We start from the raw sequence: 15851 nt of genomic DNA, 5'->3' as shown, positions 1-15851 counted from the left end.
TGACCCTAGGCCTATATTATTCATTAAATCTGTCATATTTAAACCCTGACATTTCAATTATAAGGGACATTGGTCAGGAACTTATTGAAAAATACTCATATATACAGTCCAGGGCACACCACCGGGACTAGTAGATCACAACTGTCTAATTTATAATATAATATACACACAGTAGCGATCCAATATACACTACTCTCAATTGGGTGTATGATATTTTATTACCATTTTTTATATTAGAAAAAAAAAAGTTATATTTTAATTTATTCACATACTTTATTCTTCTTTTCCCCTTTCCTTATTACTTATATCTATTTTCTATAGTGGTGTACACTTTGGTGAATTAATGTCTGATGAAATCTGACAATTAGTTTTCTATTGATGTTACAGACCTTCAATTTGAGAAGTTCCCAAGCTCCCCAAGTATGCAAGGGTGTATAATTTTCTATATATATATATATATATATATATATATATATATATATATATATATATATATATATATATATATATATATATATATATATATATATACGTTCATTTTCTACATATTGCTTTGTGCCATACATCAGTTCTTAATAAACAAACTTCAGAAGTGGAAACTATTTCTATCCACTGAATAAACTTCATGTAGAAATGGAAACTGTCAAGCTCAGTAATTTCTGATAAAATAAACGCTCAGAGAATCGGAATCAATACGGTTTGTAAAGGTTTGGAAGGAGCTCACTAAATCCTAAGTACAAGAAGTAACGCTGATTATTCCTGAGCTTTTTCCTTGAGTAACCTTTCTACACATGAAATATTTGGTGAGATTTCTGGCACTTGATGGCAATTACATATTCACTATGTAGAGTGTGTGCAAGTTTCTGTTGCTGACAATATTTTTTCTTTGCATACTAATTACACATTCTCAGCAGCGTGCACACTTCAATGCTAAAATGTTAATATTTGCATCTCAACATTGCTAAATGGGCGGTTAAAAGCCTTTTGTGCCCCAGATGGACAGGCCCTGCAGTATCAACCCAGTTTAAAGGGGCTGCTGAAAATAAATAAATAAAAAAAATTAAAGTTGGGAATGAGTGAAATTAGAGGAGATCCATAATTAAGACTTCAGGCTTTTAGTGAAAAGCAACAATGGCTGCAAGTGTGTTGTGAAGGACTCAAGGTTTCTGAGATGGTTCACTAATTTAATTGTAACTGTTTAATGTTTCCACTTTGGCATTTCTGTCACCTTTACTACTTTAAGTTACTAAGCTCTCCAAGTATTCATAGGTGTAAAATTACATACCTATGCTCTACGTTTTGTTTTGAATGCTGCATCTTCCACACAAATAACTAAAGAGGTCTAAAGTGGAAAACCCCCTCTTCATTGTATCAATGTTTTACATGCAAAATAAAATCTTTAATTGTAATAGGCTCTGTAAAAACTAATAGAAGGTTTCAGAGGGTGGGCAAATCATTTTGACTAAAGCAGATCCAAAAATAAAAATTGCATTAATTGGAGGGCTCCTCATTCAGCTCAGGTTGTATAAATGTCCTAGGGAGATGTTATTTTCATCTTGAGCAACAGCTAATGCAATTACCGATATTCTATTCGAGTACTTCCTAAGCTCCCAGAGCACTCATGGGTGTACAACTGCATATCTATGGTCATATTCTACATACTATTTTGAACATTACTGCAGTTATTGGGTTTTTCAGATGGTTCACTGATTAATTTGTAACTGTTTAATGTTTTTTTTTTCAGTGGTGTTTCTGTGCCCTTTGTTACTTTAAGTCATTCCTTAGCTCTCCAAGTATTCATATTGATAAAACGATAGATTTACAAAAAATGCTAAATTACAGATTTTTCTTTAATATTTTTAATGCATTAGAGCAAGTTAAGTTGGACATAAACTTTAGAGAACTGCTCACCTCCACATGGGAAGGTGCATGGAGCGAATGACATCCCGGGACATGGCCAGCAGGCAATAAATAAATGTGGATTCATCAAAGCAGGTGCAGAATTATCAACCCATTCCACACGTCCGATCCTGCATTTCTATTCAAAGTATTTAACTCAATTAATGAATAGAAAACCGTAAATCATTAATTCCTTTGGCATCTTCGCCCATTCTTGGACCAGACCTTTCTCACAACATCCGCCAGATGACACGAGGAGCTTCTTTAGAGCATCATCTGGAGTCGAGCTTTCTTGCTTTTTCTAAGCTGAGCTTTTCCGCATGAAGGAACGCATTATACAGTCCCCTGTAAAGCTTGCTGTACTGTAAGACTCTGCAGCTTCACAAGTCGAAAAAAAAAAAGCAAAAATCAAAACAAATCTTGTTGGAAAAAATAATGTTGGAAAAACAAAAAATAACAAGGGAGGTGCATGACAAGCTGGGAGAACAACAAAGTCTGGGGCAAAAGGATTTTGGAAAAACGTATGTAAATTTGACCAAGAGGGATAACTTCATCCCAAGAAGACAGAGCAACATGAAGGCAAACAATACCGCTACGTGAATAGAAGCTGTGCAGGAATCTAGAGAAAGCTGGACATAAGGGGCCGGCGTAGACTCGGGCCTCATTCACACCTGTCGTTGGCTCCTTTTTCTGTCCATGTGGAGTTAAGATTCCAAGAGCCACAAGGATAAAAGTAAGAAAATAATTGTGTGTTTTTTTTCTATTTTGTATATATTTAATTTTTTTTTTTTAGATTTTGTTGTTAAAGGGATCTTCTCATCTTCTGTGCTCGGAGTAGCCAGTCAGGACAGGAGTCGGATAGTGAAACAGGCTCTGACAGTACGCCTGCTAACCTGGACAGACACTGGTGCTGGATCAATGGATCAAGTACCGCCGGAATGTTTACAGGTTTGGACACCGCAGGTGTATGTTCAGGATCAGGTACCGCCAGAGTGACTTCAGGATTCAGTTTGTGAGGGTCAGGTACAGCCGGAGCGGTGTCAGACACAGGTACCGCAGGTTCGGCTTCAGGGTTCTAGTGCCATAGATGCGGTGTCAGGGTTCACGTACCACAGGTGCAGCTCCAGTATCACATACCGTAGGTGTCCATCTCCTGAGATCTTGATGTTTTGTTGTCCACGGTGCACAACGTAATCAAGAGGTTAACAACCCATGGCTCTGTAATCTCCCTGCAACACAGGATAGTCCTGATGGTGGATAAGGCTCAATCAAGGTGCAAAGAAATTCCAGCTGTCCTGCAGGCTCAGGATGCATCAATGTCAGAAAGTCAGTGAAACTATCCGTTCACATGTTAATGAACTGAAACACTATGACAGGATAACAGGGAGGACCGCACTGCTGACACAGACATTAAAAAGATAGAATACAGTTTGCCAAAATGTGCGTGAGTAAGCCACAATCCTACTGGGAAAGGGACTGGTGAACAGATGAAACCAAGATTGAACTTTTTGGCAAAGTATCAATTTACTGTTCATGGAAAACACAATGAGGCCTACAAAGAAAAGAACACTACCTACAGTCAAATATGGTGGAGGTTCAAGTATGTTTTGGGGGTGTTTTGCTGCCCTTGGCACTGGGTGCCTTAACTTCATGAAATCTGAAGATTACCATTTTGGGTCGCAATGTAGTGCCCAGTGTCAGAAAGCTGGATTTGCATCCTAGATCAAGGGTCTACTAGCAAGACAATGACCCCAAACAAGAAGCACTGAGAAATGGATGGAAACAAAGTGCTGGAGAGTTCTGAAGTGGCAGCAATGCGCCCGGATCTAAAACACATTGATCACCTATGGAGAGATCTAAAAATTACTGTTGGTGGAAGACGCCTTCACATATGAGAGATCGGGAGCAGTTTGTAAGAAGAGTCGTCCAAGAATCCAGCTGAGAGGTGTAAGAAGCTTGTTGATTGTCATCGGAAGCGATTGATCGCCGTTATTTATTCCAAAGGGTGCAATCAAATATTAAGTTGAGGGTGCCAACAATTTTGTCCAGACCATTTTTGCACTTTTATGTGAAATTCTGTACAATTTGCCTATTTTTTCTCTGTTTTTTTTGTGTTGTTCGAATACACACAAAGTAAATAAACCTGTGAATAACGAAACATGTGAAAGTGCAATAATTTTCTGGGAAAATTATTTCATTTTCTGGCACAGTTTAAAAGGGTGCCAACACTTTCAGCCATGACTGTATATACACACACATGTAAGGATGTTAGCGCCCCAATTGCAGAATTTGACAATATTCCCAATTCCAGGGGCGGCACCGCTATAACTGCAGTGTAACTGGTTGCCCTTGATAACTCGGCGCTGACAAAATCTTTAATCGGCGTAAAAATCCTTTACAGAATCAAAGAAAAGAAAATCAGCAAACTGCATTTACTGTAGGACTGTGAATCTGAGGAGCCGAACTTTATTTTTAAAAGATCCCCACACAGCAGATGGCGAGGAAGAATAGCGCAAATGAATCACACAAAATCACATCACACAAGGCGAACTCAGCTGCAAGTGCGTCACCGGGGAGAAAAAAAAAAAGCAATTAAAAGTTTTCCAGAAGAATGAATCTCCTTCCATCTGCCGACCTCGGCGAAGACCGACTGATGCCCCCCCAAATCCCATTAATGGGTCGAAGAATCGAACGACTGCGAGGTCATTTTAATTACATGGATAATAAAGAATTAATATTCCTCCGATTCAGCCCTTACCGGGTCACACCGATATTACATCTGCAAACTGGGATACGAAACGAGGGCGGCTCTGGTCTCTACTGGTGCAGTCCGCAAGCCCCCTCAGTGTGAAGCACGGAAGGTCAGACCCTCCCTATGGTAAAAGGTGGGAGGATAATAATGTCATCCTCGCAGCCCCTTATGCCTTGTGAGCCAGAGGTGAGGGGAGCCAACACCTTTAAGAGGACCCGTCATCCCTCCTGCCATAGTCCGGGGAGACAACACCTTTAAGAGGACCCATCATCCCTCCTGCCATCGTCCGGGGAGACAACACCTTTAAGAGGACCCGTCAACCCTCCTGCCATCGTCCGGGGAGACAACACCTTTAAGAGGACTCATCATCCTTCCTGCCATCATCCGGGGAGACAACACCTTTAAGAGGACCCGTCATCCCTCCTGCCATAGTCCGGGGAGACAACACCTTTAAGAGGACCCATCATCCCTCCTGCCATCGTCTGGGGAGACAACACCTTTAAGAGGACCCATCATCCCTCCTGCCATCGTCCGGGGAGACAACACCTTTAAGAGGACTCATCATCCTTCCTGCCATCATCCGGAGAGACAACACCTTTAAGAGGACCCATCATCCTTCCTGCCATCATCCGGAGAGACAACACCTTTAAGAGGACCCGTCATCCCTCCGACTATCGTCCGGGGAGACAACACCTTTAAGAGGACTCATCATCCCTCTTGCCATCGTCCGGGGAGACAACACCTTTAAGAGGACCCGTCATTCCTCCTGCCATCGTCCGGGGAGACAACACCTTTAAGAGGACCTGTCATCTCTCCTGCCATCGTCCGGGGAGACAACACCTTTAAGAGGACCCGTCATCCCTCCTGCCATCGTCCGGGGAGACAACACCTTTAAGAGGACCCGTCATCCCTCCTGCCATCGTCCAGGGAGACAACACCTTTAAGAGGACCCGTCATCCCTCCTGCCATCGTCCGGGGAGACAACACCTTTAAGAGGACCCGTCATCCCTCCTGCCATCGTCCGGGGAGACAACACCTTTAAGAGGACCTGTCATCCCTCCTGCCATCGTCCGGGAAGACAACACCTTTAAGAGGACCTGTCATCCCTCCTGCCATCGTCCGGGGAGACAACACCTTTAAGAGGACCCGTCATCCCTCCTGCCATCGTCCGGGGAGACAACACCTTTAAGAGGACCCGTCATCCCTCCTGCCATCGTCCGGGGAGACAACACCTTTAAGAGGACCCGTCATCCCTCCGGCCATCGTCCGGGGAGACAACACCTTTAAGAGGACCTGTCATCCCTCCTGCCATCGTCCGGGGAGACAACACCTTTAAGAGGACCCGTCATCCCTCCTGCCATCGTCCGGGAAGACAACACCTTTAAGAGGACCCGTCATCCCTCCTGCCATCGTCCGGGGAGACAACACCTTTAAGAGGACCTGTCATCCCTCCTGCCATCGTCCGGGAAGACAACACCTTTAAGAGGACCCGTCATCCCTCCTGCCATCGTCCGGGGAGACAACACCTTTAAGAGGACCCGTCATCCCTCCTGCCATCGTCCGGGGAGACAACACCTTTAAGAGGACCCGTCATCCCTCCGGCCATCGTCCGGGGAGACAACACCTTTAAGAGGACCTGTCATCCCTCCTGCCATCGTCCGGGGAGACAACACCTTTAAGAGGACCCGTCATCCCTCCGGCCATCGTCCGGGGAGACAACACCTTTAAGAGGACCCGTCATCCCTCCTGCCATCGTCCGGGGAGACAACACCTTTAAGAGGACCTGTCATCCCTCCTGCCATCGTCCGGGGAGACAACACCTTTAAGAGGACCCGTCATCCTTCCTGCCATCATCGCTTTAGTATCTAATCGCTTTTTCCATATTCTGATATCTTTTTTCAGAAGTCTATGCCGTTCCTCTGTTATTCCTCCTGGAAGTATTGATATAAGTTGTTAGCATTCCCCTTGTAAGTGCGGCCGCCCTATAGAGATCTGTGAAAGTCTCACTCTGCCGACAGCTGCCGCTCCTGACACCACACGCGTGCACGCTCACTTCAGCTAAGCGTGCACGTGGGTCTTGCTTTGGATTATCCCGTGAGGAATATTTAAACACAAGTCCAGTATTGTGATGCTGCTGCTTCCATAGCGCTCACTTACACTGTGGTGCCATCTCACACATAGGGGCCATAATGGCTGGCGTGGCCCCACACGTCTCCTTACACTTAGTGCACAGTAGTGACAAGTAATGATGACGGTGACGGAGGATCCTGTGAAGTAAAAGTCTGCAGGAAGTTCCAGAAAAATCAATCCTCCCCAATCACTGGGTGACCACGACAAAATTGTACAGTGCTTTCTAGGCAGCTTCCTGACATTGTGCGCCGCTCCTTACCGTGATGATGAGACCCTTCTCCTGGAAGTAGTTGACCAGCGGGGCTGCGTTCTGCTTGAAGTTCATTAATCTCCGCTGGATAGCCTTCAGGTTGTCGTCCGGACGCCCTTGCTGCTCCGCGCGTTTCAGCAGCCGTTCTTTCAGTTTGTGATTGGCACAAGCAAGAAAAACCACGAGATCCGGAGTACAGATCTGAGGGGAAACAAGACAAGAAGAAATGGAGAAACGGAGAGGAAAAGAAACAATATATAAGTGAAATCCAAGTGTGATCACGGACACTGTCCTGTCAGGGAGCACAGCCACAGGGTGGCGCTATGGAGCCCAATGGATCCCACTATTGTATCTGCTAGCAGTGGATTCCCAGTATCATAAATGGGAATTATGGTCGTACAAAGCCCCAGAAATCTAGCAAAACAGTAAAGGTCACGGTCTTATTTAACAAACTGTATCCTAACAACAAGGTCATAAAAGAAGCTTCATAACATCAGAGAAATCTGCTTCTTTCTCCACTCATGAGCCACTTCTCTTCTCACCATCTCCTGAATTCATCATTCACGCTAAAAAATAAATAATCTTGGTCAAAATTAAAATGGATTCCCAATGTACTAAGGGATCAGATTACAGTTTCCTATTGAAGTCTACGAAAAGGGGAGAGTGAAGAAAGGAGAGGAGCTGAGAGATAGAAGACAAAATGCAAGACACAAACAGATTGGAAAATGTTTGTTTCACCCAAATGCCAAATTCCCAGCTACACTGCTCAGTACTCATGCATAATGCCCCAGTTTTCTAGTAAACTGTTTTTCTCACCCTAGTAATAAATTCACAGCTACACTGCTCAGTACTGGTGCATAATGCCACAGCTTTCTAGTAAAGTGTTTTTTTCACCCTAGTACTAAATTCCCAGCTACACTGCTCAGTACAGCTGTGTAATGCCACAGCTTTCTAGTAAATTGTTTTTCTCATCCTAGTACTAAATTCACAGCTACACTGCTCAGTACTGCTGTGTAATGCTGCAGCTTTCTAGTAAGTGTTTATCTCACCTTTGTGTTGCTCCTTCTGAACATTTACTAAAAAGAGACAAGAGAGAAAGAAGCCCTCATGTCTGTGTGTGCTGTGTATGGAAGACATATTGCCTAGTCTTCTCCCACTAGCTGAGAGACAACTGAAAATTAGAGAGAGTCTGTAAACGGGAAAATTGCTGAACAATGATACGAGTCATATAAATGGTGAAGAATAGGGTTATGCCTCATGAGCACACATTACAGCTTACTCTGAAAAAATCACTAGAAACAACAGGTACATGTTAAAGGAACAATCATTTGTGCTCCAACATATACTGTGGCCCCTTCACAGACCGTCTGTGCTCCACAAAACCGCATTATCTCCAACTGTGGATCTGGCAGATAAAAGAACACAATAGTTGGGACCAATCTGATGTTGTCCAATAAGTGCAGTAATATGTATCATCAATCAATTATCTGTGTTCATAGATTCCAGTGGTGTCAATTGCTCCGTATTCAGATATTATTTTCCAAAATGTCCTGATTGTCCATAGGAAGAGCAGTGATGAATTCTGCACACTTAACACACTGTGCAATTACCAACCTCCCCCGCCGGAGAGAAGACATGCTGTATGGACACTTGTGAGGTCTGGGCGCTGTCAGGGCCACCGTGTCCTCAAGATACTTGTTGTTTTTCATCTTCAGAATCAGAGTTTTAAAGGCTATCGCTTTCACACAGACTTTTTTTATAAATTGTTCATTTGCTTTCTAAATGTAAAAGCTATGAAACTTTCCGAATAGTCTTTAGTAAAATTTTCTACCATTTTCCTGTGGCAGTTCAGTACGAAGCCGAGTGCGCTGCAATAACTGATGAACATCTATTAAAGGTCCTGCTAATGACAGCTCTATCAATGCTCTGCTGTCTTCTCTCAGTGTTAGTGAAAGTAGCAGGGAAGGACAGATATCCGCAATATAGAAAGGGAAGACAGAGTCCTCACATCCAGCCTATGTTACTGGGAGAGACACACAGACCTCACATCCAACCTATATTACTGGGAGAGACACACAGACCTCACATCCAGACTATATTACTGGGAGAGACACACAGATCTCACATCCAGCCTATGTTACTGGGAGAGACACACAGACCTCACATCCAGCCTATATTACTGAGAGAGAAACAGACCTCACATCCAGCCTATATTACTGGGAGAGACCCACAGACCTCACATCCAGCCTATGTTACTGGGAGAGACACACAGACCTCACATCCAGCCTATATTAATGGGAGAGACACACAGAGCTCACATCCAGCCTGTATTACTGGGAGAGACACACAGACCTCACATCCAACCTATATTACTGGGAGAGACACACAGACCTCACATCCAGACTATATTACTGGGAGAGACGCACAGACCTCACATCCAGCCTATGTTACTGGGAGATAATCAAACAAATAGGGCAGCACACTGCAGCGCCAAAACATGTAAACTTGAAAACACGAAATTTTTTTAAACTGCATTACTGCACTAGAAATATGAAAAATGAGAGCTTTTAGCGCATAAAAATGGCCAATTTTATGTGTACCTCGTAGCCACGTTACGGCATCTCTCTTATACGAGGTCCTACTCTAAACCTACCTCTCTGAGAATAAACGTCTCCATCTGAATGGGTACATGTGAAACCTCTCCTTGGACTCAAATTCTCTCTCACTGTGGAGGGGTATTGGACCAACTATAATTAAAACACCTGAAGCTAGGAGGCAGGGAGTGCACGATCAGAAGGCTAGAGAATACATTTCAAAAAACCTGATCTGCACATCCAAACATAGACACAGTGTGAACAGGTGCTGAACCCAGAGTCGCCAACTCGTATATAATCAAACAAATAGGGCAGCACACTGCAGCGCCAAAACATGTAAACTTGAAAACACGAAATTTTTTTAAACTGCATTACTGCACTAGAAATATGAAAAATGAGAGCTTTTAGCGCATAAAAATGGCCAATTTTATGTGTACCTCGTAGCCACGTTACGGCATCTCTCTTATACGAGGTCCTACTCTAAACCTACCTCTCTGAGAATAAACGTCTCCATCTGAATGGGTACATGTGAAACCTCTCCTTGGACTCAAATTCTCTCTCACTGTGGAGGGGTATTGGACCAACTATAATTAAAACACCTGAAGCTAGGAGGCAGGGAGTGCACGATCAGAAGGCTAGAGAATACATTTCAAAAAACCTGATCTGCACATCCAAACATAGACACAGTGTGAACAGGTGCTGAACCCAGAGTCGCCAACTCGTATATAATCAAACAAATAGGGCAGCACACTGCAGCGCCAAAACATGTAAACTTGAAAACACGAAATTTTTTTAAACTGCATTACTGCACTAGAAATATGAAAAATGAGAGCTTTTAGCGCATAAAAATGGCCAATTTTATGTGTACCTCGTAGCCACGTTACGGCATCTCTCTTATACGAGGTCCTACTCTAAACCTACCTCTCTGAGAATAAACGTCTCCATCTGAATGGGTACATGTGAAACCTCTCCTTGGACTCAAATTCTCTCTCACTGTGGAGGGGTATTGGACCAACTATAATTAAAACACCTGAAGCTAGGAGGCAGGGAGTGCACGATCAGAAGGCTAGAGAATACATTTCAAAAAACCTGATCTGCACATCCAAACATAGACACAGTGTGAACAGGTGCTGAACCCAGAGTCGCCAACTCGTATATAATCAAACAAATAGGGCAGCACACTGCAGCGCCAAAACATGTAAACTTGAAAACACGAAATTTTTTTAAACTGCATTACTGCACTAGAAATATGAAAAATGAGAGCTTTTAGCGCATAAAAATGGCCAATTTTATGTGTACCTCGTAGCCACGTTACGGCATCTCTCTTATACGAGGTCCTACTCTAAACCTACCTCTCTGAGAATAAACGTCTCCATCTGAATGGGTACATGTGAAACCTCTCCTTGGACTCAAATTCTCTCTCACTGTGGAGGGGTATTGGACCAACTATAATTAAAACACCTGAAGCTAGGAGGCAGGGAGTGCACGATCAGAAGGCTAGAGAATACATTTCAAAAAACCTGATCTGCACATCCAAACATAGACACAGTGTGAACAGGTGCTGAACCCAGAGTCGCCAACTCGTATATAATCAAACAAATAGGGCAGCACACTGCAGCGCCAAAACATGTAAACTTGAAAACACGAAATTTTTTTAAACTGCATTACTGCACTAGAAATATGAAAAATGAGAGCTTTTAGCGCATAAAAATGGCCAATTTTATGTGTACCTCGTAGCCACGTTACGGCATCTCTCTTATACGAGGTCCTACTCTAAACCTACCTCTCTGAGAATAAACGTCTCCATCTGAATGGGTACATGTGAAACCTCTCCTTGGACTCAAATTCTCTCTCACTGTGGAGGGGTATTGGACCAACTATAATTAAAACACCTGAAGCTAGGAGGCAGGGAGTGCACGATCAGAAGGCTAGAGAATACATTTCAAAAAACCTGATCTGCACATCCAAACATAGACACAGTGTGAACAGGTGCTGAACCCAGAGTCGCCAACTCGTATATAATCAAACAAATAGGGCAGCACACTGCAGCGCCAAAACATGTAAACTTGAAAACACGAAATTTTTTTAAACTGCATTACTGCACTAGAAATATGAAAAATGAGAGCTTTTAGCGCATAAAAATGGCCAATTTTATGTGTACCTCGTAGCCACGTTACGGCATCTCTCTTATACGAGGTCCTACTCTAAACCTACCTCTCTGAGAATAAACGTCTCCATCTGAATGGGTACATGTGAAACCTCTCCTTGGACTCAAATTCTCTCTCACTGTGGAGGGGTATTGGACCAACTATAATTAAAACACCTGAAGCTAGGAGGCAGGGAGTGCACGATCAGAAGGCTAGAGAATACATTTCAAAAAACCTGATCTGCACATCCAAACATAGACACAGTGTGAACAGGTGCTGAACCCAGAGTCGCCAACTCGTATATAATCAAACAAATAGGGCAGCACACTGCAGCGCCAAAACATGTAAACTTGAAAACACGAAATTTTTTTAAACTGCATTACTGCACTAGAAATATGAAAAATGAGAGCTTTTAGCGCATAAAAATGGCCAATTTTATGTGTACCTCGTAGCCACGTTACGGCATCTCTCTTATACGAGGTCCTACTCTAAACCTACCTCTCTGAGAATAAACGTCTCCATCTGAATGGGTACATGTGAAACCTCTCCTTGGACTCAAATTCTCTCTCACTGTGGAGGGGTATTGGACCAACTATAATTAAAACACCTGAAGCTAGGAGGCAGGGAGTGCACGATCAGAAGGCTAGAGAATACATTTCAAAAAACCTGATCTGCACATCCAAACATAGACACAGTGTGAACAGGTGCTGAACCCAGAGTCGCCAACTCGTATATAATCAAACAAATAGGGCAGCACACTGCAGCGCCAAAACATGTAAACTTGAAAACACGAAATTTTTTTAAACTGCATTACTGCACTAGAAATATGAAAAATGAGAGCTTTTAGCGCATAAAAATGGCCAATTTGTTTGATTATATACGAGTTGGCGACTCTGGGTTCAGCACCTGTTCACACTGTGTCTATGTTTGGATGTGCAGATCAGGTTTTTTGAAATGTATTCTCTAGCCTTCTGATCGTGCACTCCCTGCCTCCTAGCTTCAGGCGTTTTAATTATAGTTGGTCCAATACCCCTCCACAGTGAGAGAGAATTTGAGTCCAAGGAGAGGTTTCACATGTACCCATTCAGATGGAGACGTTTATTCTCAGAGAGGTAGGTTTAGAGTAGGACCTCGTATAAGAGAGATGCCGTAACGTGGCTACGAGGTACACATAAAATTGGCCATTTTTATGCGCTAAAAGCTCTCATTTTTCATATTTCTAGTGCAGTAATGCAGTTTAAAAAAATTTCGTGTTTTCAAGTTTACATGTTTTGGCGCTGCAGTGTGCTGCCCTATTTGTTTGATTATATACGAGTTGGCGACTCTGGGTTCAGCACCTGTTCACACTGTGTCTATGTTTGGATGTGCAGATCAGGTTTTTTGAAATGTATTCTCTAGCCTTCTGATCGTGCACTCCCTGCCTCCTAGCTTCAGGTGTTTTAATTATAGTTGGTCCAATACCCCTCCACAGTGAGAGAGAATTTGAGTCCAAGGAGAGGTTTCACATGTACCCATTCAGATGGAGACGTTTATTCTCAGAGAGGTAGGTTTAGAGTAGGACCTCGTATAAGAGAGATGCCGTAACGTGGCTACGAGGTACACATAAAATTGGCCATTTTTATGCGCTAAAAGCTCTCATTTTTCATATTTCTAGTGCAGTAATGCAGTTTAAAAAAATTTCGTGTTTTCAAGTTTACATGTTTTGGCGCTGCAGTGTGCTGCCCTATTTGTTTGATTATATACGAGTTGGCGACTCTGGGTTCAGCACCTGTTCACACTGTGTCTATGTTTGGATGTGCAGATCAGGTTTTTTGAAATGTATTCTCTAGCCTTCTGATCGTGCACTCCCTGCCTCCTAGCTTCAGGTGTTTTAATTATAGTTGGTCCAATACCCCTCCACAGTGAGAGAGAATTTGAGTCCAAGGAGAGGTTTCACATGTACCCATTCAGATGGAGACGTTTATTCTCAGAGAGGTAGGTTTAGAGTAGGACCTCGTATAAGAGAGATGCCGTAACGTGGCTACGAGGTACACATAAAATTGGCCATTTTTATGCGCTAAAAGCTCTCATTTTTCATATTTCTAGTGCAGTAATGCAGTTTAAAAAAATTTCGTGTTTTCAAGTTTACATGTTTTGGCGCTGCAGTGTGCTGCCCTATTTGTTTGATTATATACGAGTTGGCGACTCTGGGTTCAGCACCTGTTCACACTGTGTCTATGTTTGGATGTGCAGATCAGGTTTTTTGAAATGTATTCTCTAGCCTTCTGATCGTGCACTCCCTGCCTCCTAGCTTCAGGTGTTTTAATTATAGTTGGTCCAATACCCCTCCACAGTGAGAGAGAATTTGAGTCCAAGGAGAGGTTTCACATGTACCCATTCAGATGGAGACGTTTATTCTCAGAGAGGTAGGTTTAGAGTAGGACCTCGTATAAGAGAGATGCCGTAACGTGGCTACGAGGTACACATAAAATTGGCCATTTTTATGCGCTAAAAGCTCTCATTTTTCATATTTCTAGTGCAGTAATGCAGTTTAAAAAAATTTCGTGTTTTCAAGTTTACATGTTTTGGCGCTGCAGTGTGCTGCCCTATTTGTTTGATTATATACGAGTTGGCGACTCTGGGTTCAGCACCTGTTCACACTGTGTCTATGTTTGGATGTGCAGATCAGGTTTTTTGAAATGTATTCTCTAGCCTTCTGATCGTGCACTCCCTGCCTCCTAGCTTCAGGTGTTTTAATTATAGTTGGTCCAATACCCCTCCACAGTGAGAGAGAATTTGAGTCCAAGGAGAGGTTTCACATGTACCCATTCAGATGGAGACGTTTATTCTCAGAGAGGTAGGTTTAGAGTAGGACCTCGTATAAGAGAGATGCCGTAACGTGGCTACGAGGTACACATAAAATTGGCCATTTTTATGCGCTAAAAGCTCTCATTTTTCATATTTCTAGTGCAGTAATGCAGTTTAAAAAAATTTCGTGTTTTCAAGTTTACATGTTTTGGCGCTGCAGTGTGCTGCCCTATTTGTTTGATTATATACGAGTTGGCGACTCTGGGTTCAGCACCTGTTCACACTGTGTCTATGTTTGGATGTGCAGATCAGGTTTTTTGAAATATGTTACTGGGAGAGACACACAGACCTCACATCCAGCCTATATTAATGGGAGAGACACAGACCTCACATCCAGCCTATATTACTGGGAGAGACACACAGAGCTCACATCCAGCCTATATTACTGGGAGAGACACACAGACCTCACATCCAACCTATATTACTGGGAGAGACACACAGACCTCACATCCAGACTATATTACTGGGAGAGACGCACAGACCTCACATCCAGACTATATTACTGGGAGAGACACACAGACCTCACATCCAGACTATATTACTGGGAGAGATGCACAGACCTCACAACCAGCCTATATTACTGGGAGAGACGCACAGACCTCACATCCAGCCTATATTACTGGGAGAGACACACAGACCTCACATCCAGACTATATTACTGGGAGAGATGCACAGACCTCACAACCAGCCTATATTACTGGGAGAGACACAGAGACCTCACATCCAGCCTATATTACTGGGAGAGACACACAGACCTCACATCCAGCCTATATTACTGGGAGAGACACACAGTCCTCACATCCAGCCTATATTACTGGGAGAGACACACAGACCTCACATCCAGCCTATATTACTGGGAGAGACACACAGACCTCACATCCAGCCTATATTACTGGGAGAGACACACAGACCTCACATCCAGCCTATGTTACTGGGAGAGACACACAGACCTCACATCCAGCCTATGTTACTGGGAGAGACACACAGACCTCACATCCAGCCTATATTACTGGAAGACACATAGACCTCACGTCAAGTCTATATTACTGGGAGAGACACACAGTCCTCACATCCAGCCTATATTACTGGGAGATACACACAGACCTCACATCCAGCCTATGTTACTGGGAGAGACACACAGACCTCACATCCAGCCTATGTTACTGGGAGAGACACACAGACCTCACATCCAGCCTATATTACTGGAAGACACATAGACCTCACGTCAAGTC

At 43.3% G+C, this 15851-nt stretch overlaps 1 protein-coding gene across 2 annotated transcripts in view; it reads right to left on the bottom strand.

Moving 5' to 3' along the window:
- Positions 1-15851, bottom strand: part of AK5 (adenylate kinase 5) — a 161435-nt gene that overhangs the window by 89908 nt on the left and 55676 nt on the right. For both annotated transcript variants that reach the window (XM_069738313.1, XM_069738312.1), the window contains one exon: positions 7041-7232. In XM_069738313.1, coding sequence (XP_069594414.1) covers positions 7041-7232 — 192 coding nt within the window. The remainder of the gene's footprint in view (positions 1-7040; positions 7233-15851) is intronic.

The sequence above is a fragment of the Ranitomeya imitator genome, chromosome 8, assembly GCF_032444005.1.
Source record: "Ranitomeya imitator isolate aRanImi1 chromosome 8, aRanImi1.pri, whole genome shotgun sequence".
Taxonomy (NCBI): Eukaryota; Metazoa; Chordata; class Amphibia; order Anura; family Dendrobatidae; genus Ranitomeya; species Ranitomeya imitator.
The sequence above is the reverse complement of the archived record's forward strand: the minus strand, read 5'-3'. Positions and strand labels throughout refer to the sequence as shown.